At 36.5% G+C, this 21,806-nt stretch overlaps 1 protein-coding gene across 1 annotated transcript in view; it reads right to left on the minus strand.

Moving 5' to 3' along the window:
- Nucleotides 1-10,503: 10,503 nt before the first annotated feature.
- scn1laa (sodium channel, voltage-gated, type I-like, alpha) overlaps nucleotides 10,504-21,806 on the minus strand; it is a 33,855-nt gene continuing 22,552 nt past the window's right edge. Inside the window, exons 17-23 of the mRNA XM_079619142.1 lie at nucleotides 20,629-20,751; nucleotides 16,693-16,968; nucleotides 16,152-16,205; nucleotides 15,920-16,061; nucleotides 15,638-15,735; nucleotides 15,169-15,439; nucleotides 10,504-12,537 (exon numbers count right to left, since the gene is read on the minus strand). Of these exons, the coding sequence (XP_079475268.1) occupies nucleotides 11,375-12,537; nucleotides 15,169-15,439; nucleotides 15,638-15,735; nucleotides 15,920-16,061; nucleotides 16,152-16,205; nucleotides 16,693-16,968; nucleotides 20,629-20,751 (2,127 nt within the window). The 3' untranslated portion in view covers nucleotides 10,504-11,374. The remainder of the gene's footprint in view (nucleotides 12,538-15,168; nucleotides 15,440-15,637; nucleotides 15,736-15,919; nucleotides 16,062-16,151; nucleotides 16,206-16,692; nucleotides 16,969-20,628; nucleotides 20,752-21,806) is intronic.

Genomic DNA, 21,806 nt, shown 5'->3' on the forward strand with positions numbered 1-21,806 from the left:
TTTGCTCCACACTTCTTATATTTACCACAAGATGGCGGCCCACTACCTAACATTTCTTCAACAAGTGTGACACTGCATGATTTGAACTCTTTGAAAATAAATAATTACTACAGTTTAAATGGTGGAAAACCGCGTGTTGTTAATAAATTCTATAAGAGTTCAAATATGTTCTATTTGTAATGGTTTGAGCATGGGAGTTTGATTGGTGAATGTGCCGTGTGCGTTTAAACATTGTAAAGAGATAAAACATGATATCCAGTATGTTTATGATCAAACAGTTGTTTATGATCAGACCCACTTTTTTATTTTATTATATTTTTTACATATTAGATAACTTAAACAAGTAACATACATACAATAATTCAAGACAAGAAAATTCTGATTTCATGATCAATATATCAGATTATTTTCATAAACAGCATAAAGAACTAGGGGTTTTAAATTGTATTAAACATAGGTGAAAAAAACTTGCACAAGACAAAAGCCATCTCATTCAATCATAATACCTTTCCTGTTATGCATTGTAATATTTACACAGTTTCCGATTTCTATGAGAAGAAAAGCAGAGAGAGAGAGAGAGAGAGAGAGAGAGAGAGAGAGAGAGAGAGAGAGAGAGTGTGTGTGTGTGTGTGTGTGTGTGTGTGTGTGTGTGTGTGTGTGTGTGTGTGTCAGAGGTCTTACTCCAGTGTCAGAGGTCACTGGAGTTTCAGTATGTGTATTCATAATCTTTTAAGTCTGTTCACTTGAATGATCACCTGACATTACTCGTTCACTGAGATGCTGGCTGCTTTTGCATTGATCTGCATGTAAAAGTGAGGCTGGGCTGTTTTGAATAGATGCAAACAGTGCAACTTCTGCTGTGGTCACTTCAGTCTCTGTCTGGATCTCACAACTGAATGAGCCTCACCTCATCACATGACTGGACTGTGGTATAGGAGATGAAGTGTGGCACACAGATTGTTGGTGTTTGTGTCTTTCATAATCTCTGGGCACATATGACATCTATATATGTCATATATATATTCATATGAATTATATAATAATAATGTATTGCTGTGATGCAAAGCTGAATTTTCCGTATCATTACTCCAGTATTTAGTGTCACATGATCCTCCAGAAATCATTCTAATATGCTTATTTGCTCCTTAACAAGATTTATTATTATCAATGTTAAAAACAGTTGTGCTGCTTCATATATTTGTGTATAATTATTTACAGATGATGCGGTATGTTTGGACAGAAGACGAGACAAGAGTTCTTTATTAATTCTCAGGATTCTCAGAATACTGGATTCTACACAACAAAGAAAACACCACAGCATTTTCACTCAATTCATATTAATTCGTTTTATGATCTCTTTATGGTAGTTGTGTAGCTGTCAATGGAGGGACCGAGAGCTCTCAGATTTCATCAAGAAGATCTTCATTTGTGTTCTGAAGATGACGAAAGTCTTACAGGTTTGGAACGACATGAGGGTGAGTGACAAGATTTTCCATTTTTTGGGCGAACTAACCCTTTAACTTCACTTTTTGAATAAATTATTTCCTTAAAAAAATTAACAGAAGGCCTATATATGATATCTAATGTTTTAAATAGCCTAATGCACAATATTTATGACTGGTAAATATGCATACATGTTTGACAGGTTGATGTGTGTGAGTAATTTTATGACTCTAAATCAGAGGCTTGACTCCCGTTGTCCAGTTTTGACTGTCCGCAGAGCATGTGAGATGGAAATGTGCTCAGATCCTCATCAGTGTTAATGAGAGACTCAGTGTTGCACAACACAGTTTGAGCTCATTGATCGTGAAAGCCAGCGCCGGGTCTGTTTAAAGCAGCTCAGAGCAGCGCTGTGACCTGGACCGGCGTCCCAAGCCCTGATCCCACACACACAGGGCCGTGTCCTGTCCTAAAGAGGGCCTTTCCCCGGCCTGTCCGAAAACATTCCATACACACACTGACAGATAATCATTATCAAACACACAGTGATCAGGCTGCTGTCAGCACATGCAGTCTAGCTAGTGATATTTGTAGATTTCTAATTTTTAATGACTTTGAGAAGGTTTGTATTTTGGAGGATCAAAGAGATCGTGATGATTCTCGGCACATACAAGGAATCAGGGATTCTCTCTAACCGAGGACTTAAAGGTGCTGGTTTTCTAACTTCTTTGGGAACTTATAGTACACACTGGAAGCTCTGACGTGTTAGGTTCTCAGGAAAAAAGTGGTGAACTATTTTATGTTTCCATCCAAAGTTGTAAATTAAACTCAGAAGTTTTTTTTTGTTTGTTTTTTATGAAATGAATAGGCTACTTTGTATCTGCAATGATATGCACTAAATTGATCAAAAGTGACAGTAAATGCATTTATAATATTACAAAAGATTTCTATTTAAAATAAATGCTGTTCTTTTGAATTTTCATTCTTCACCAGTCCATTAAAAATTCTTGAAATAAATAAATAAATATTATATTAAGCAGCAAAACTGTTTTCAAAGATTTTATTAATGGCTGCTGAAAATTCAGCTTTGCATCACAGGAATAAGTTACATTTTAAAATATAATAACAGAAAACAGCATTTTACAGTATTTTTGTTCAAATACATGCAGCTTTGGTGAGCATATTAAAAATGTTACTATTAAAATAATACTATACTATATGTATATTATTTATTCTATACTGTCAGATCGATTAAATGCATCAAACATAAACGTCTGCAAAGCAACCGGGGAAACCTGTGACTTTTTTTTATTTATTTTTATCCTATTTTTATGTGATAGCTACTCCAAAATTCAAATAAATGATGTGGATGGAAACATAGTAAGGTTAGCTGCTGGTGAAGATGTTGCACTTTCATGACCTCAGTGTCAAAAGCACTTAAACACGTTTAGGCCAATATATACAATTACTCGGACAGCCCTGGCTCTGATCAATAGCACATGAGTGCTCTTAGACATTTACAACAGCTCCTTAAAGAACATTCTCAAACCTTCTGACCGTAAGTCTGGTGGTTAGAGGCTCCTCTCGGCTCCATTTGCTGGATGTCTCTCGATGCATTGTGGTTTTCCTGTAGTTATCCTTATCAATACATCTGGTGGAGTTTCATACAAAGAGTTTCATGGGCCTTTTAATAAATAAAAGCGACAATAAGTATTTAAATGGACGATTGAACATGTGCAATAAATCTTTAATGTCTATGACATGCATCAGTCATTAAGCGTCAGTCTGCTTTCTGAGCAACTTCACAACTACAGTTTGCTGAACACTACAAGCGCCACTAAATGTTTAACTGTGTCAACTATATTAGTTTTTTCTGCAGTAAATACATGAATACGTTCTAGGTAAGTTTAGGTGTTACGCTTTATAACCAACACTTTGTATGTTCGGAATTGAATATGGACCATTTTAAACAGGTTCATGCTATGTTATTATCTTGTGACCTCATCACATTGCATGTGTGTGTGTCAAACCCTTCTCATCTTGTAAATAAATACAATTCTTTTGCATTTTCAATTCACTGCTGTTCGATTTAACTGCCCCACAACATCAGTAATCGACTTGGAGTAATGATACTGAAAATTCAGCTTTGCATGACAGAAATAAATTACATTTTAAAGGGGCCATGTGTAGATTTTAGAAACCCGTGTTTTTAGCGACACCGGTGGCCGTTAAGTGAACTGCAGTAGGAGCAGATTACCGCTCACACTCATGCACGCGTAACGTAAAGAGACTGAACGTGATTTAATGCACCGATATACTCACGGCGAAGTTCCTTTTCGTTCTTTGCTCAGAAGTAAAAAAAGAAGTAAGAAGAAGCAGCTATATACTGTTAACGAACATTGGTATAGCCTACTGTATCATATTATTAGTAATATGTAATAATGTATGTATAATAATAGTAATTGACAATTATGCAAATAAATGTAAGAAAGAAGATCAAACACAATACAGTGTGATGAGTTGAACTACATTCTATGAATATAAGTTCAGGAGATTTTCAAACTTTACACTTTTCAAACATTTTTTAAAAAAGTAAATGTTTACAAACCGAATTTCATAGCACAGCTAAAACTGAAATGATTGACAACCTATAAGGTTTGCTTGATGTACACTAATAATTTAAAGGGGTGGTATTATGCCCTTTTCACAAGATGTAAAATAAGTCTCTGATGTCCCCTGAGTGTGTATGTGAAGTTTTAGCTCAAAATACCCCACAGATATTTGTATATAGCATGTTAAAGTTGTCACTTTTTGAGGGTGAGTAAAAAAAAAACGCACTGTTTTTGTCTGTCCCTTTAAATGCAAATGAGCTGCTGCTCCCGGCACAGGGGGCGGAGCTAAAACAGCTCATGTCCTTTTACCTCACACAGACACACACTGAAAATTTCTAAAACTTTTAGTCTTTTATGTTCAAACCGGAGTCAGACAATGATGGAGAGACTCAAGAAGAAGTGACAACATGTAGAAGCAACAGGACATTTCTGAATGGTTAGTTGATGGATTTATGTAGCTTAGTTATGTGTAGTTATCTTCTAGTCATTGATTAGCATATTCTGTCATGATAATCTATAAATCGTGTTCCCGGGGGCGGGGTTTATGCAAATTTTAGTGTTTATGAATGTCACTAACCCAGAAGGAATGTCGTGTAGTCCCTGTAGTCCTTAAAAAGCAATATCTGTAAAAGCAAATATCTTCCTTTGCTTTGAACTTTGAGCGTTGTAACTTTGCAGATGTTGTTTATGCTCAAACAGCAACATTACACACTAACTAAAATTAGAAAAGTGGAATCACATTCAACCACCCCTTTAAGAGATTTAGAACAAGCCCTAGCCAGAAACACTGAAGGAAGAGAGCGCAGTTCTGCCTTGCAAACACTGTAACTACATAAACGCGCGTGATGTTGCGTTACTAAGCAACAGCGCAGGAGAAACTGCAGCATCACTTCTCATCTGAAGAAGTGTCTGGGACCAGAGCTTCCTGGGACGGGCCAATCACGAGGCTATTACAGGAGCCATTATCTTCTGCAAATATACTGAGTCGACCCACTACACCATCTGTGTGCGGGTCATCTCAGAGCCTGAGTGGAAGCGTCTTATCAGGAAACGTCTGGGATTTGGCCACTTGCTTAATTGTGTTTTTCTTAAATTATTTAGTTATTGTCTTACTGATGGGCTCAAATGAGAGCAGTATGTGAATCTAACTGAATTATTCTGCATTATCTAAAATGACCATTAGTGGAAAACGGAAATAAACACCACAAAAGACATGATAATAACCGGGAGTGGTGCGGTGAAAACCGAGAACGCGGAGGGAGTTTTATTGAATAAGCAGAAAATGGCAAGATCTTTATTTCTTTATGCTAGGCTTGGGGATTGAGTCATCTTCAAATAAAAGCTCATCCCAGATCTAATATTAATAATTAATCGAATATTAATAGATTCAGCTGGAAGCTTCTGAGCCGTAGATTGTCTTGATGGTCTATTTGAATGTATTTTGTGGCTAAATCTTCAATATTTGTGTTGGCTAATGAGTCCTGGATTGAAATTATTTAAGTATAAAATAAAATAAAATAAAAATAGGCTATATAATCTTGATTCTGGGACTTTTCTTTACATTTTAAAATAGTATTATTAATCTGACATGATCCAATCAAGAAAACAAAAATAATAATAATAATGTTATTAAATGTATTACGTTTATGTGTATTATATTTTTATTTATTAATACATGTTTTATCTATCATCTTAATCATAATACAAATTATTATTATATTAATTCATTTATGTATTAACAAAATATATTCATTATTTTAATATAATAATAATAAGTATTATATTTGTTCATTTATTTATAAATATTAAATTATTTTTTAAATTTTATAATAATAAAAAATATTATTAATTCATTTATACATACAATTATCTTATTTTGATGCAATAATAATAATAATAATTGTTATTAGTATTATATTTGCTAATAACCCTGCAAATCAAACAGAAGCAAATTTGGCCAAATTTGTGTCCTGTTGTGTTAAATTTTGGATTTAAATTATGTTTTAATTTTCTAATATAATATAATTCTGAGATTCTGGGAGTCTTCTGGAAACTAGGAATATCTCTCTCTCTCTCTCTCTCTCTCTCACACACACACACACACACACACACACACACACACACACACACACACACACACACACACACACACACACACACACACACACACACACACACGATCCAATCAAGAAAATAAAAGTATATCATTTTTATTTTAAAAAAAAATTATAATAAAAAAAAAAATATATATATACATGCATACATAATTATTATGATTTTAATTGGCTACTCAGCCTGCAAATCAAACAGAAGCATACTCATTAGATGGTTATGTGCGGTCAGACCATAGACTGGGTCAGACAGACAGAAGCTGTGAGGAAAACAAAAGGACGCGGTAGCTTTCACATGAAAGCTCATTAGCAGAGGAACGGCGGTGTTCTGCGGAAGTGGATCTCGTCTAATGTTGATTGTGGTGGAGTTGAAATGCTCAGGACTGAAGTTACACGAGCGCTAATGTGCTCGTAATTAGAGCGGACAGTCACTCGAGACCATAAAACATCTCTCTCTCCCCGAGAAACATTACTATGTGTTTACGAACAGACATCACGGCGTACAGATGCTGTAAAATGTGAACACATTTAGAGGAATCATCACTTAGCAAACGGACATCGTTGCCAAGAAGATGCAAAATGTTAATGTGAGAAGAGTCGAGACTTTAAACTGGATTTTTACTGTTTTTCCACACATTTGAAAACTCATCAGGACTTTTACTTTAGAGTAAAAATAATATTGTGAAATGTATTAAAAGTTAAATAAAAAAATCTTAATTATTTCAAACCTTTGTGTGTGTGTGTCACTTAAATAACACACTTCACTTTAAACACTCTTATAGGCTAAAAGTTGTGCAGTGTTATTTTAGCTTTTATTATTTTAGTTTTCATGTTAATTTTAGTTATTTTAATGTGCTTTTGTCATTTTATTATTTTTTATTTAAATATGGCTATTTAGGTTTCATTTATTTTTATTTCAGTTCAGTTCATTTTAGTTTTTATTTATTTCAATTAATAATTTTAGTGCTTCAAATTGTCCCAAGGCAATATTTATAATATAATAATATAAATGTATTTTATTTAATCTTTCTTTCAATTAACATAACATTTTCATAGTTTTAGGATACATTTACATGACAACGATGTTCTTTTAAAAACATATTAAAACTTTTACTTTTAAAATGATACTATTAGTAGACCCATATTCATATAGAGTATATTGGTAGTATATGTACTATACTGTATCATATTATTAGTAAACTGTTCCACATATACAAGGAAGACAATTATGCAAAATAAATGTAAGAAAGAAGATAAAACACAATACAGTGTGTAATATATAATATAAGTTCAGGAGATTTTCAAACTTTAAACTTTTCAAACATTTTCTTAAAAAGTAAATGTTTACAAACCGAATTTCATAGCACAGCTAAAACTGAAATGATTGACAACCTAAGGTTTGCTTGACGTGAAAGATGTAAAATAAGTATCTGTTGTCCCCTGAGTGTGTATGTTTTAGCTCAAAATACCCCACAGATAGTTTTATATAGCATGTTAAAATTGTCACTTTTTGAGGGTGAGCAAAAACGCACTGTTTTTGTGTCTGTCCCTTTAAATGCAAATGAGCTGCTGCTCCCGGCACAGGGGGCGGAGCTACAACAGACCGTGTCCTTTTACCTCACACAGACACACACTGAAAATTTACCATACCCTCAGTCAACGATAAAAAAACGAAGCAAAGAATGCAAAATGCTAGTCTTTCGGGAACATAGTAGACAAATAAAAAATTATTTCAAACCATCACAGTAGTCACATTGGTGCTTAATAGTTCACACCAAATTTCATAAAACAAAAATAGGACAAATACACAAGAGTTGTAGCAGGTCTGAGGTATGTGATGAGTTTATTCGTTTAGCTTAAAGAAGCCTCGCATGCAGTTTGACTCACAGACTACAAGCATGATGCATATAAAAGCTATTGATTTATGTTTTATGCTATTTTGATATTTGTTTCATATAAATTCGTAATATACCTAGACTTCATTTTCTCAATACATGTCACATTCACATGGAGCAGTTACTGTGTTTATGTGGAACATACGAGTCTCTTACATGAAACGAAATGTAATGATAACGTTCAGAACTATAAAAATGTAAACAAATACACGCTATCCCGTCAGTCTTCAGTCATCGGATGCATGTCAAATAAACATTGATAACAGAAATATAAAACTAGAATCAATCACTCCTTCATAGGTGAAATATGCAGTAAACAAAACAGGTGCACATAAATACAGTATTTCTCATGTTATATATAAACAAAATGCATAATACAAATAAAAAAAGTCATATTTCAGCTTCAACATAATCAAAATGATTATATTTCCCGTATAACTTAAGCATCATTTTGTTATTTTTATTTGAGCTTTTACTTTACACCTTTCACATTCCCTACATAGATTATAATTCATAATTTTTTAATTATATAACATTGCATATTCCTACAAAATATTTACACATACGAAGGACCATTTTTGAGAGAAATTGTAAAAAATGCAAAGACGAGAATGCTTAAAGATGAAGTTTTGGCTTACAACGCGTGGTCTAGAACAACTACCCGACCAAATCTGAGTTCATATACAAAAATGAATTCGCAACCACTGATGATCCGCTGCGATGCAGAAGTGAAGAGGGGGGGGGGGGGGGGGGGGGGGGGGCACAGATCTCTAAACAGTTCATTAAAGCCGTTTCAAGTGCAATATCAGGGAGACAGGGACAGGAAAGACTGAAATCAGACAGGTTTCACAGTTCAGGGTGTGATAGAAGTCTTGAGGTTTTATGGAAAGTGTTTGCTACAAGCTCTGAACCGAGGCAGGCGTGAGGGAAGGCACGTGTGCGAATGGCTTTCTAGCGTGTTGAAGAGAGACCTGAGAGGCACTGAGCCATTCTGAAATACTGAGTGGGAAACTTGTACGCTTATACAGGTGAGATTTCATGCAACTATAATTACACGTGTACCGACGGCAACAGTTGTGGAAATACATCAACTCTGTCTCAAGTAACATAGGACAAACAAATTGCACATTCGCTTAAAGACAAAAATAAAAACATGAATGCAAACTTCTAACAAACACAAATCATTGAATAAATGGAAGTGTGTCATTTCTGCAGCAATAGAGGCACCAAACATTCCCGTTCATTTCAGTGGATCCCTGGAAGCTTGCAAGTGTGCATGACATCTTGACCATAGCAACACACCCTTCACTAGTGCTATATTAGATGCGTTTTGCTCCCATAACTGTGTAGTAGTTACAACAGTGACTAACTGCTAAAGTAGAGAAACTTTGAACCATGCACAATCAATGGCCTGTTTATTTGGAGCAGATGGGACGACCTTTTTCTAGTAAATAGAGATGTGCATTGTGCAGGCATGACCCAGAAGACTAATTCGCCAGTGGTTCTCTTGAGATTTTCCTATGGGGTTTTATAATGGAGTTTTTCAATTTATGAGTAAACAAAGGGTACATTTACATGACAACGATGTACTAAAAACTGTTTTTCCTTGACTTTTTTCACATACAGACAACAACATCGTCAAAACCATCTGCATTCACAAGGATATGCAAAAAAAGAAGAAAAAAAAAAACGCTATATTTTGCTGCCAGGCCAGTAGGTGGCGATGTAAAGAAACAGAATAGTAAACAATAAGGTAAATTGGTAAACAAAGGGTACATTTACATGACAACGATGTACTAAAAAAAGCATACAGACGACAACATTGTCAAAACGACCTGCATAGACAATGATCCGCAAGAGCGGAAAAAAAAGAAAAAAAAAAAGCGCTGTATTTTGCTGTCAGGCCAGTAGGTGGCAATGTAAAGAAACACTACACGCCTATAGACTGAACACTTAATACTCGTGTGCATGACGTCACCGTTTTCACAAGCTTGCGTTGGGGGCGATAACGGTATCGTTTTTAAAAGCGTGCACTTTAAAAACATGTTTTCAAAATATTTTTAGGCCCCCAAATCGCTGTTGTCGTGTAAATGAACGGCCAAAACGCGTAAAAGGTTTTCAGTTTTTAGTTGAAAACGGTGTTGTGTAAACAGTGCACACTCACACCCCATCCGCTCTTATCTAAAGTAGTTACTAATTCGAATTCTTTTGTTTAGGTGTGTCTAGTTTACACTGTAGAACAAAACTTCCAAGTATTGTCAAGTTATGATTACCACAGACCTTATTTTACTCATAAATCTAACACTCCTATTATAAAAACTGATCTCGAGGAAACCACTGTCGAATTAGTCTTGCGGGTTTTTCTGTCATCCCTGCAGCTCTCAATATAGGGCTGGGTGATATAATAAATATTTACAGTAGATTTGTTTTTATTTTTCTGGTGATATAAAATTAACTGATAGTGTAAATATTACAATCATTACTATAATATTTGTAATGATACATTTATGTAATGGTGAAAACAAATCATATATTATGACAAATTACACCATTACATAAACTACATGATTAATTATCAAAATATATACAGTATAAAAAAGTATACATTATATAAACACTACCATTCAAAATTCTGGGGTCTGTAAGATTTGTATTTTTATTAAGTATTAAGTCTGTTCTGATCATCTAAGGCTGCATTTATTTGATTTAAAAATTCAGTAAAAACAGTGATATTGTGCACTAGTATTACAATTTCAAATAGCTGTTTTCTATGTGAATATATTATTTTAAAATGTAATTTATTCCTGTGATCAAAGTCTTCATTACTCCAGTCTTGTCACATGATCCTTCGTAAATCATTCTAATATGCTGATTTGCTGCTCAAGAAACATTTATGACTATTATCAATGTTAAAATTTATATATACATGTATATATAACTTTTTAGGCTTTGCTATTAAGGTTTGGTGCCGCTTGTGGGACAGAAATTACATACTTCACCTTTAAATGCAAGACACTGGGTGAAGCACAAAGCTGCTGAAGAACACACGGTCAAACTAAACGTATCAGATCATGACATGAGACAAAACAGACTTTTCAACCAGATTTGGTCCATCGCCGTTAACCAGCGAGTGAAACGTGTTAGGTGTAGCAGCTTCACTGCCTAACTAATGTTAATCACAGCTCCAGAATAGGCACAATGTTCAAGTATGCTCAGGCAGTATGGCATAGACATCCACATCAAAGAGACAAGGTCACCTGACCCTGACAAATAACTTGAAGTTGTAAACAATTATTCGTGTGTCAAAGGAAAAGTTCTACTTCTTCGCTCGGTTACCTTTGTCCTCCACTTCCTTTTCATGCTTGTCCTTTTTGTATTTGTTTTTGTTCTGTGTCAGACTATCATCTGATGGCTGAGTGGAAGTAGCGAGCGTAGCATCCGAGTCTTCTGAAACGGTGGTCTCCTTGCACTTTTCATTGTCCACGGACTCTTTGCTCGGCACCTTCCCATTTTGTTGCTTGGACTCTCTGCGGATATTACGAACTTTCTTCATACTATATCGGACTAAATGGGTCCTGAAGGCTCTCTGGATGATTGCAGCGGACATATCTTCATGTTTCCTGCGCAAAGTTGTGGTTATCGGCTCGTAAGAAGACTTGGACGGGTTGGAGGCCATGAAACGGTCTTCCATTTGTCCGCGGAGGAGGTCCATCTCGCCACCTTCCCCGAGAACACGTTTGGTGAAAGCAAACAAGATATCTAGACAGTGGATGCGTTCGCCGCTCACCATCGGCATATCCATGGAGATCAGCTGCAGTCGGTTGGGTTTGGGTATCCGCAGAGGAGGATCCAGCGAATTCGCGAAGTCCGATAACTTGCCGTACTCCATGAACTGCGTTGCATTCGGGTCGAACTTTTCCCAAACCTCGTAAAACCTGTCAAAGTCATCTTCGCTCAAAGGCTCGCCGCTCTCCTCAGTGGCCACGCTGAAGTTCTCCAGGATCACGGCGATGTACATGTTCACCACTATCAGGAAGCATATGATGATGTAGCTGACGAAGAAGAAAATCCCGATGGATGGGTTCCCACAGTTTTTTATTTCTGGTTCACAGTCTGGTTCTTCTGTATTTAGCATGGGTGCCAGAAGGCCTTCCCAACCTGCCGAGGTGGTGATCTGAAACAAACACAACATGCTGTTGCCAAACGTCTCAAAGTTGAACATGTCGTCGATGCCGGCCGACCTTTTGACGTTGGCAAAGTTGGACATGCCGAAGATGGCGTAGATGAACATGACAAGGAAGAGCAAAAGTCCGATGTTGAAAAGGGCAGGAAGTGACATCATTAACGCAAACAGAAGGGTCCGTATCCCCTTGGCACCTCGGATAAGACGTAGTACGCGGCCGATCCGGGCGAGGCGAATAACACGAAACAAGGTCGGCGAGACAAAGTACTTCTTAATGACTCCTGCCAGGAACACGCCTGCAATAACAAGAGTCAAATAGTGTTAATTTCTCATTTTTGTTTTGTTTTAATCAACTAAATGTCTTGGTATTTTAGTCTAGTTTTAGTCAAAGAAAACGTAGTCACATTTTCATCATGCAGCATAATGGCTAAATTGATAATCACACTGATTTTGTGACTGTATGGTCACACAGAGGTTACGTACAGTCAGTCATTATTCATATTCAGACACCATATATCATTTTATTTATTTATTTTTACTAGTGTGTGGGTGCAGGACATTATAGTTAACTTATGCAAGTTAGGATAGCAAGATGTCTGAATACATTTTGGTTTGACTAAGTGCATTTATTCAGCAACCACTACCACAAACAATTTAGTCGGATATAGAAATCCAATTCATGTTTGGATTTATTACAGTTCCTCACTTGATGGCAGATTTAGTTGCAGTAAATAGTGCATGCAGCTCGTGACAGACCAACTGACACTTTCATTTAAGCAAAATATCTCAAATGGAAATCACTACTCTCCAGCTTACTTGCTTAGATATTTGCCTCGCTGCATACAAAATTGATAAAGAAAAATACTTCCCTACTATATAGTATGCAAAGAACAATACGCCACCAGAGTAGCATGTACAAATACATAGTTTTCGAAAAAACAGTAGCTGAAAAGTACCCGAATAACCCCCTACTTCTGCTGAGATTCTGAAGTGCGTACTCGATGGACACTTTACTATCCCATGAGGCCATAGGACAGGATTTACGAATGGCAATAAAGTGATGACGCAACTGACGCTGGTAGGTCACGTGACAGTAACAACATGCCGTATATACAGTAGCATAGAAATACATAATGAAGGCTAGATGTCTCGTCGGCGCTGCTGGCCAATGGAGGTCAACGTCCACACCTGGCGGCCATCTTGTCACAATCAGCTCGTTCACTCGTAACATTGTGTTTTAATGGTGCATGTACTTTTTAAATAACCATAACTTGATAAATTTTCTACCGATTTTAAAACGGGTTGGTTTTCTTATATACGTCAGAGATGTAGTTATGACACTGCGTACTTATGAATAATTATAATATTATATATTTCAACATGTTCAAGCATCCAGAATTATAGCCACGTTAATAACGTTTGTAAGAAACCAAACCAAGATTTCAGCAAGATAAGAGTATTTGTGTTCGTGCAGATCACTCATTTTACTTCAGATACCACAGAGCCCGCCAGAAAGCTTCCCTGTGACAAGATGGACACCGGGTGATGACGTTAGAGACTCCGCCGTAAGACATCTAGCCTTTATTATGTATATCTATGGTATATAGTATGTCTGAATTTCATTCATACCCATATTCATCCTATATAGAACATACTTTTTTAACGGTCATGAAATAACTAAATTGTAGTACAGACAGAATACAGACAGACAGAATGCGATTTTGGATGCTCCGTCTGTTTTCAGATCATCTGCGCAAGAAGAGAGAGTATACGGTTATCAGATTGCAAAGATTAAGTAAAACACTGGGAAGAAAATGGATCCTTTTAACAGAAAAGCTCTGATTGGGAAATTCAAGCTCTTGACATCTGGCAAGCATGAAAGCTTGTAGAGCAGTATATAATATTTTGTTTCCTATTTTTTATGGTAAAGTTTTTATTTTTGAACTACATTTTAGTCTTGTCTTGTCATTTTAAATACTGCATGTTGATATAGTCACAGTTATCGTTTAATGACCCTGGTGTCGTCTCGTCATCGCCTTGTCTTAGACAAGCTCTTTAAAGATGAACACTAGATGCATGTCCCATGCTTTTCTCATTAATTTATATTTCAATCATGATTCTTTACAGGGTTTGAAATTAACATCCGTCGAATGCGAGTAAAAATCAACGGTGGCGGGTAACGCGATCAAGTCACGAGCCAATTTGGCGTGTTATTATGTTTATTCACTTTGCTAGGGAAATTTGTGTAAGCCAAATATGCGCAGATTTAGCGCAAATACTCATCATGATATATTAAATACAGCGTATTGTGCAGAATCTGCGCATATCTGGCTTACTTGAACATGTACGTCACTATGCAACAAATAACGGCACGCATGTTCATTTGCATTGAAGCAATAGCGAAGATTTAAAAAAACATTTGGTTAACAGAAAAGACATTGCTATTTTCCAACATGTTCTTTGTACTGTATTGATCTGTCCACCTAAAACACATTTTTGGTGATGAGGATGAAAGATGAAGGGAGGAGATGGCTGGATGACAGGATTTAGTTTGAATAAGAAATGAATGTATGAAATCCAAATTTTATTTGATATATACACTGTATATATATATATATATGTGTGTGTGTGTGTGTGTGTGTGTGTGTGTGTGTGTGTGTGTGTGTGTGTGTGTGTGTGTGTGCCGGTGGATAAAAAAAAGTTAATTTCAAAACCTGTTTCTTTATCACGCTAATGTGTCAACTTACAAGCAGTATTTCACTTTTTGCGATTATTTCGTGGTTAAATGTTGACTTATGCAAGATTTAAAAATAGACATTTTGTTGATTTTTGCATTGTGCTTCAGAGGGGAAAAAACTGGAGGGACTGATAAAACAATTATCCAAGTCGGGTAGAGCTTAGTAAAGGGTAAATGCTGCAGATCTTACCTACGAGAGACAGGACGACAACGATAAAGTCAAATACGTTCCAGCCAACGGTGAAGAAGTGATGCCGTAGCGAGATCATCTTTAGCACACATTCGCTGGTGAAGAGCACAATGAAGGCGACATTGATCCAGTACAGCACATTTTCCATTTCTTTGGACTGACCATCTGTCTCCACCATCATAGTGACCATGTTGAGCCAAATAAGGACCATAATGAAAATGTCAAAGGCCTGTTTGGTTACAAGGTCAAAGATGAGTCCTTGAATCTTGTTCTGGAATAAATGAGATGTACAGGAAGAAATGTTAGTTTTATTCAAAGACATTTACAAACGTTTCAAGGGATCGTTCACCCAAAAATGAACATCTCGTCATCATTTACTTAAAAAGCAGCTTTTGCATTTATAAGACATGATAGTACAGTTCTGGAGGGTACATTTTTAGAGGAGCTATTCTTCTACAGGAATGCTTACTTTTGGCCTTGGAATAGGTTTTTGAGGCTTCTTTGAGCCAAGCTTCTTCATAGCATTGTAATATTTCTTCTGCTCTTCAGTCATGAAAATATCCTGACCTCCAAAGTAAAGACAGAAAACAGAAAGATACATTTTCGACTTGATTTTACAATCCAAAACATGTACTTTGCATGTAAAGAGTCGTCTGTGTAGGGCATTCGAGAAACAACAAACTAGCCTTAGAAGAAATCTCTGAAGTCTCAAATCAAGATACGATCAGAAGCAGCGTAAGCCAATAGATACTTATCTTTTTCTTCTGCTGATTGAAGTTGTCAATGATCACGCCAATGAAGAGATTTAATGTGAAAAAAGCTCCAAGGATGATGAAGATGACAAAATAGAGGTACATATACAGATTAACCTCATACTCTGGCTGCTCATCCACCTGCAGACACGGAGAGAGTTTATAATTCAGTTAATCTATAATAAATAAAATAAAATAAATTATATATTATTGAAGCAATTAATGACTTACTTTACGAGAGTCTACCGCTGCATACATAATGGGCATCCACCCTTTAAATGTGGCCTTGACAAAATTAAAAATGAACAGTTTACTTTTTCATTTTTAGGACCATTTCTTATTTATTTTTTGCATTATAACATTATTTTCAATGACAAATAATCTTCTTTTTTTAACTTAAATAATAATAGGTTTTACTTATTTAAATATATTGTGAAAGTACTTAAACAACATGTTATAATTTGTCTTTAATTTATGCTATAAAATCATACAGAAAAACAAACAATTTAATAATACTAATAGTAATAGGAATTACAAAACAAAAACATAAAAGGGTAAAAAAAGTTAAAACTTCTGGATGCATTACAGTATTGATAACAAACAAACAAACAAACAAATAAAAATGACAACATCCGATTCACCACTTGTAGCCAATTTTCCAATGATGTTGAATATTTTTCATGATGGAACATATACATAATTGTTCTAGATGTAGAATAAATAAATAAAATCTATCTCATATGTACTGACTAGCAGCTGAGGGCATCCTTACCACTTGTAGCAGGGCCAGGTATCCATTTCCCACATTGTCAAAGTTAATCTTCAGATTTTTCCAGCGAGTTTCATTCGTGCCATCATTTATACAGTCGGTGATATTACGGACTTGTGTGGTAGGGAAGCGCTTGTCCGTGGTTGAATTTACACATTCATAAAACTTCCCGGCAAAGAAGTTGACGCCCACAATGCTAAAAATGAGCCAGAAGATGAGACAGACCAGCAGAACGTTCATGATGGAAGGGATGGCGCCCAGAAGAGCATTCACAACCACCTGTGTCCACAGAAACATCACAAACTTACAAAGTGTTATGAATATGATGCAATAATCATGGAAGCACTTTGTCTGACAGCGTACTGTATTTGACTGTACATTCAATGTTTTGAATCTGCTGGTTGAAATGATTATTCCTCTGACTGACATAAAAGCAGCCATTTCACACACACATCGAGATATATATCAAATATCATCAAAACGATGACAAATCAAAGACATCTAACTTTTCAGGCCCGATTCACCTGTAAAACAAAGTGCATCCTGTTTTAATTCTGTTGACTCAGTTTTGGCAAAGAGAGGAAAACACACGAGTGTAATAAGAAACTTCCCAATGCATAATGGTTAGTAACAACAGCAGGAGAACATTATTATTATTATTAACACATGAGGGGAGGATCTGGGAAAGAAGAAAGAGGAATGGAGAGGGAAAGTTATCATTGCACGTCGATCTGTGCACTCACTGGTTTGGTTTTGCAGTTCGAAGGGTTGTGCAAAGTTCAGAATTCAACAATCGGCTGCGTTTCAATTAAATTTCAGGAACCGAACTGCAATTTAAATGCCTCTCAATTCAATTCTGAACGGCGCACAACCCTGACAGTTTGGCATGGAAAAGCATGACCTTTTGGAAGTACCGTGAAGCCACAGTATTTGTTTACTGTAAACGAACAAACACAAAAAAGAAATTAAAGCAGATGTTAAAGGCACTCAGCAGCAGTGACACAACCGGATGCATGCTGTATTTCTAGACACTGTCGATACAAACAGAGCAAAGAGTGGAGAGGAGAGATCAGTGATTGCCACGTGAGGGGAAGCCATCGCAACATCACATTTATGTGGAAAGCGCACGCAAGCGTTTGGTCAATAGCAGCACTATCGACCTCCTGGGCTTATTACATAAAGCTGCACGTCAATGCTCCCTATCATTGCTTGCGATTCACAGCTTGTAATTGTTTAGTAAAACACCACAAAGGATGACCAGACACAGGATTATATCTCAGTACCGACCCCATCTCACTCACTACAGCAGATTTTACATAGTGGCTACCCAACAAAAGTGTCATTAAAATCAAACAAAGAAATGTATTAAAATTACTATGAACACATTACTGAGTGTCTGGATTCGAAATGTCTCTTGCTTTGCAATGGTTTCAAGCTCCCGGCAGCCTCATAAAACACACTGTGTTCAGCTTTCTAAGATGAGGTAATGTCTATCAATTTCCCCCCACTTTCTAAGCACCTTTTACTGAAAAAAAGCACACACAAATCTCCACTTAATTCCTCTGGGATGCTGTGTAACAGTAACCAAGCGTAGAGTAAAGTCAGTTAGGTCACTGTTTGACAATCATCTCAGTGATCAATTCACCTGAACCCACACTAATGCACCTTTACATCTGCATCGTCTAAAACGGGGAGCTTAAACTGATGGTGAGACGGTTGATGCGAGTCTTGTGCTTATTGATCAGGATTATCGGGGACTCATGCTGTGACACATGTTTAGCTGGAGCGGTCAGAGGAGGAGACAGGAAAAAGCCACAGTGATGATTTACTGTACAACAGAAACACATTTCTCTCTACGCTCTTAAAGTCAACATCAAATCCAGTTTAATTGCATTCACTTAATGCATGTTTATGGTCTTATTGGAAAGGATTATGAGCACATTATACTAAAGCAAAACTTTTTCATCAGTTAATATTTCAGCATGTTTGTGGTTTCTCTGATGCCGGTTAATGGACGCAAACAGTGAAGCATGGCGTCAGCAACACCAAGGTCATTGGGTTTGAACGCAATCGAATGCAAATGAAATGCAAGTCGCTTCGGATATTATGCATGAATGTAATGCATGAAACTAAATATTTTATCTTTTTCTTATTTCTATTTTAAAATGATTTACTTATTTTAATAATTATTAGCTTTTCATCAACTTACAAACGAAAAAAAAAGAAAGAAAAAAAAACAGTTTGGGGAAAATCAATAATACTGGTTGTCCTGTCAGTTTCATGTTGACTTTAATGAGCTGATCTGCTCAGAGGACTTCATTCAGATACATCACCTCTTATCAACACAAAACTACTGGTCATTTTTAAAAGATGTTGTCAACTTAAACTAAAGTGTAACAGACAACCAATCATGAGCTTGGCTCCTTTAAATATTTATGCACTTTTGCCAGAAAAGTCGCAAACATGTTCAAGCGCTGTATTTACAGGTGAAACGCGAAAAATTTGAATATCGTGCAAAAGTTGATTTATTCTGCCGCATTGAGGCAGTAATTCATGCAAAAGGGGCCCGAACCAAGTACTGAGTACATATGCATGATTATACTTTTCAGAGGGCTGACATTTCTGTATTTAAAATCCTTTTTTTTATTGATTTCATGTAATATTCAAATTTTCTGAGATTTTGAATTTGGGGTTTTCATAAGCTGTAAGCCATAATCATCAAAATTATAAGTTCTGCACAGTATTCTAATTTTTCAAGTTTCACCTGTATGTTTTTTCTATTTTCATTTATTTCCATTCACCAGAGTGGAATTATGCGGTGACAACTCCAAAAATGTTATAAAACATTATCAAAAAAAGCCTGCATGCTGTCCAACCAGGACTTAAAATTTAGGAAAAATAAAAATCAGTTAACTGAGTTTACAAATGTTCAAATTCTCCAATAATGTCTGTATGAGTGTGCAACGGGAGTCAAGCCTGTATTCTCTTACTAGTCATCATAGTGACAGTGACCAAAGTAATATCCATGATGGTGAAGTCCATAAGACTGAACAGTCTTATTACTTTCGATATAACGAGTCCAATTGAGTCGCGAGTTCATCCATCAAATCTTCATTAACTGACAGCATCTTTTATTTCTGGGCTGAGAGCAAAATAACCCAGAATGACACTGAATTAACAATTTTCAGTGTGAAAATCCCAAAGGAAGACATGTTTAATGAATTCAGGTCCGCTCTCTTGTCAATCGGCCTTTCTTTGGCCACATTTTAACTCCTTGCTAAATTATTACCCCGCTCGTTGAGGCCGTTACCTGCTTGCCTAATCCTAAAACCCCACACTTAATCCCAAACCTGCCTACACTGGGGTATACTTGGGGGTAATAATCTGGAGGGGGTCAGACTTCGGCACACCAGACTGGATAGCTAGTTGTTTGTCACATCATACACTGCTCTGTACTGCACACATGTGTGTTGCGGGTTTTCGTGAGTAACTTACAGTGTCAGAGATATGAGCCGTGTGTCATTTAAAGGTTTCAGATCCAGTCGCAGTTTAATGCGTGACTCAAATGCTCCGCTCTCCACCCAGATATAAAAGCCGCTGTCGGTTAATGAGGATTTGATGGATGAACTTGCGGCTCAATTGCACTCTTGTTATCTCAGAAGTCATAAAACTTTTCAGTTTTATGGACATTATCATCTTGGATATTACGTTGATCACTTTTGCTATGATTGCTGGTAAGAAAATACGAGCTTGACTCTCGTTGCACGTTCATACAGAAAGTTATTCTGTTACTGTTTGAACGGGACATTTCGAAACTCACACCTGTTCAGTAAATGCGGTTGTCAATCCTAAAAACTGACAGGGTGAACATAGCTTTTGATTGAACGAAGTCCTCTATATTATCAGTTTAACAATAAAGACCACATTAAGAGATTTTACCCTCATTCCCTCAAAGCGCGAGAGAGCTCGGAGAGGTCTGAAGGCTCTCAGTGTTCGGAGAGTTTTGATGGCGCCCAGCTCTGAATACTCCAGGGCGTTGGCCACCAGGCTGATCAGAGAGACCTACACACATAAACAGAGGTAATTAGGAGAAAAGCAGACACGATTCCATGTCTTCCCGCTCTGATCTCTACCTCCCTGTGGTTTCTTATGGGAAATATGGCCTTTCAAATGTACAAATGACCAGTATGCTCACCCAATTAAACAGCATGAACTCTAAGTCACAAGCACCCACATGCATAACACACACAAAAACGATGATTTCAAGTCGCTCATTCTCAGCTCACACAGTTCACTGATGCTCTCTTGCTAATGGTGCTTTTACAACCACTGGGGGGAATTTGCTAAAGCATTTTTTGACGTTGTTGATTTGCACCTGCTTGTCTACGTTGTTTCAGCACCCAATTCACAAAAGCACTCACGCAAATCAGGTAAAGCTTCAAACTCACAGACAAAATCTGAGCTAAATGTGATCTGCATTTAGAGAGTAATAGATTTACTATACAGGGCAAATTAGCGAGACAGCTCAATTCCAAAAAAGCGCCGTTGGGAGTGGAGAGTTCTGCGCGGGCGTTAAATAATGGCGCAAATACCAGTAAATCGACAAGCGCACTCCTTCCATGATTCATTTAAATACTCCCCTCCCATAATTTTTGCTTCTGAAAGGGAAACTCCAAATGCATATGCAATAAGGTCAGCCGCAAAAACAACCCTGTCCGCTCCTTTTCAGCACAAAATGTGTAACTGCGTGTCTTTAGTAAAAAAACTAATAAAATTGTGACCTAGTATAAACCAAAAGTAGCATGTTTGCACTGAAAAGAATGACAATTACTTAATTTGTGTTAATTAAAACAACTAATACAGTGCATTTAACAAATGATTAAAGTGGATTTAGAATTGGCACAACTGTTAAGTGAATCCCCCAGTCTCTAATTGTTTTCTCATTATGTTGACAAGAAATATAAGAAATAAAAAGGTGTAAAATAAATTAAGATTAGTTAAAAATGAATATTATATCATGATGTACTCATCCTCATGTCATTCCAAGCCTGTATGACTTCTGTGTAACACCAAAAGAGGTCAGGTTAGGCAGAATGGCCATTTTCCAGCGTTTATTT

This window comes from Phoxinus phoxinus, assembly GCF_949152265.1.
Source record: "Phoxinus phoxinus genome assembly, chromosome: 7".
Taxonomy (NCBI): Eukaryota; Metazoa; Chordata; class Actinopteri; order Cypriniformes; family Leuciscidae; genus Phoxinus; species Phoxinus phoxinus.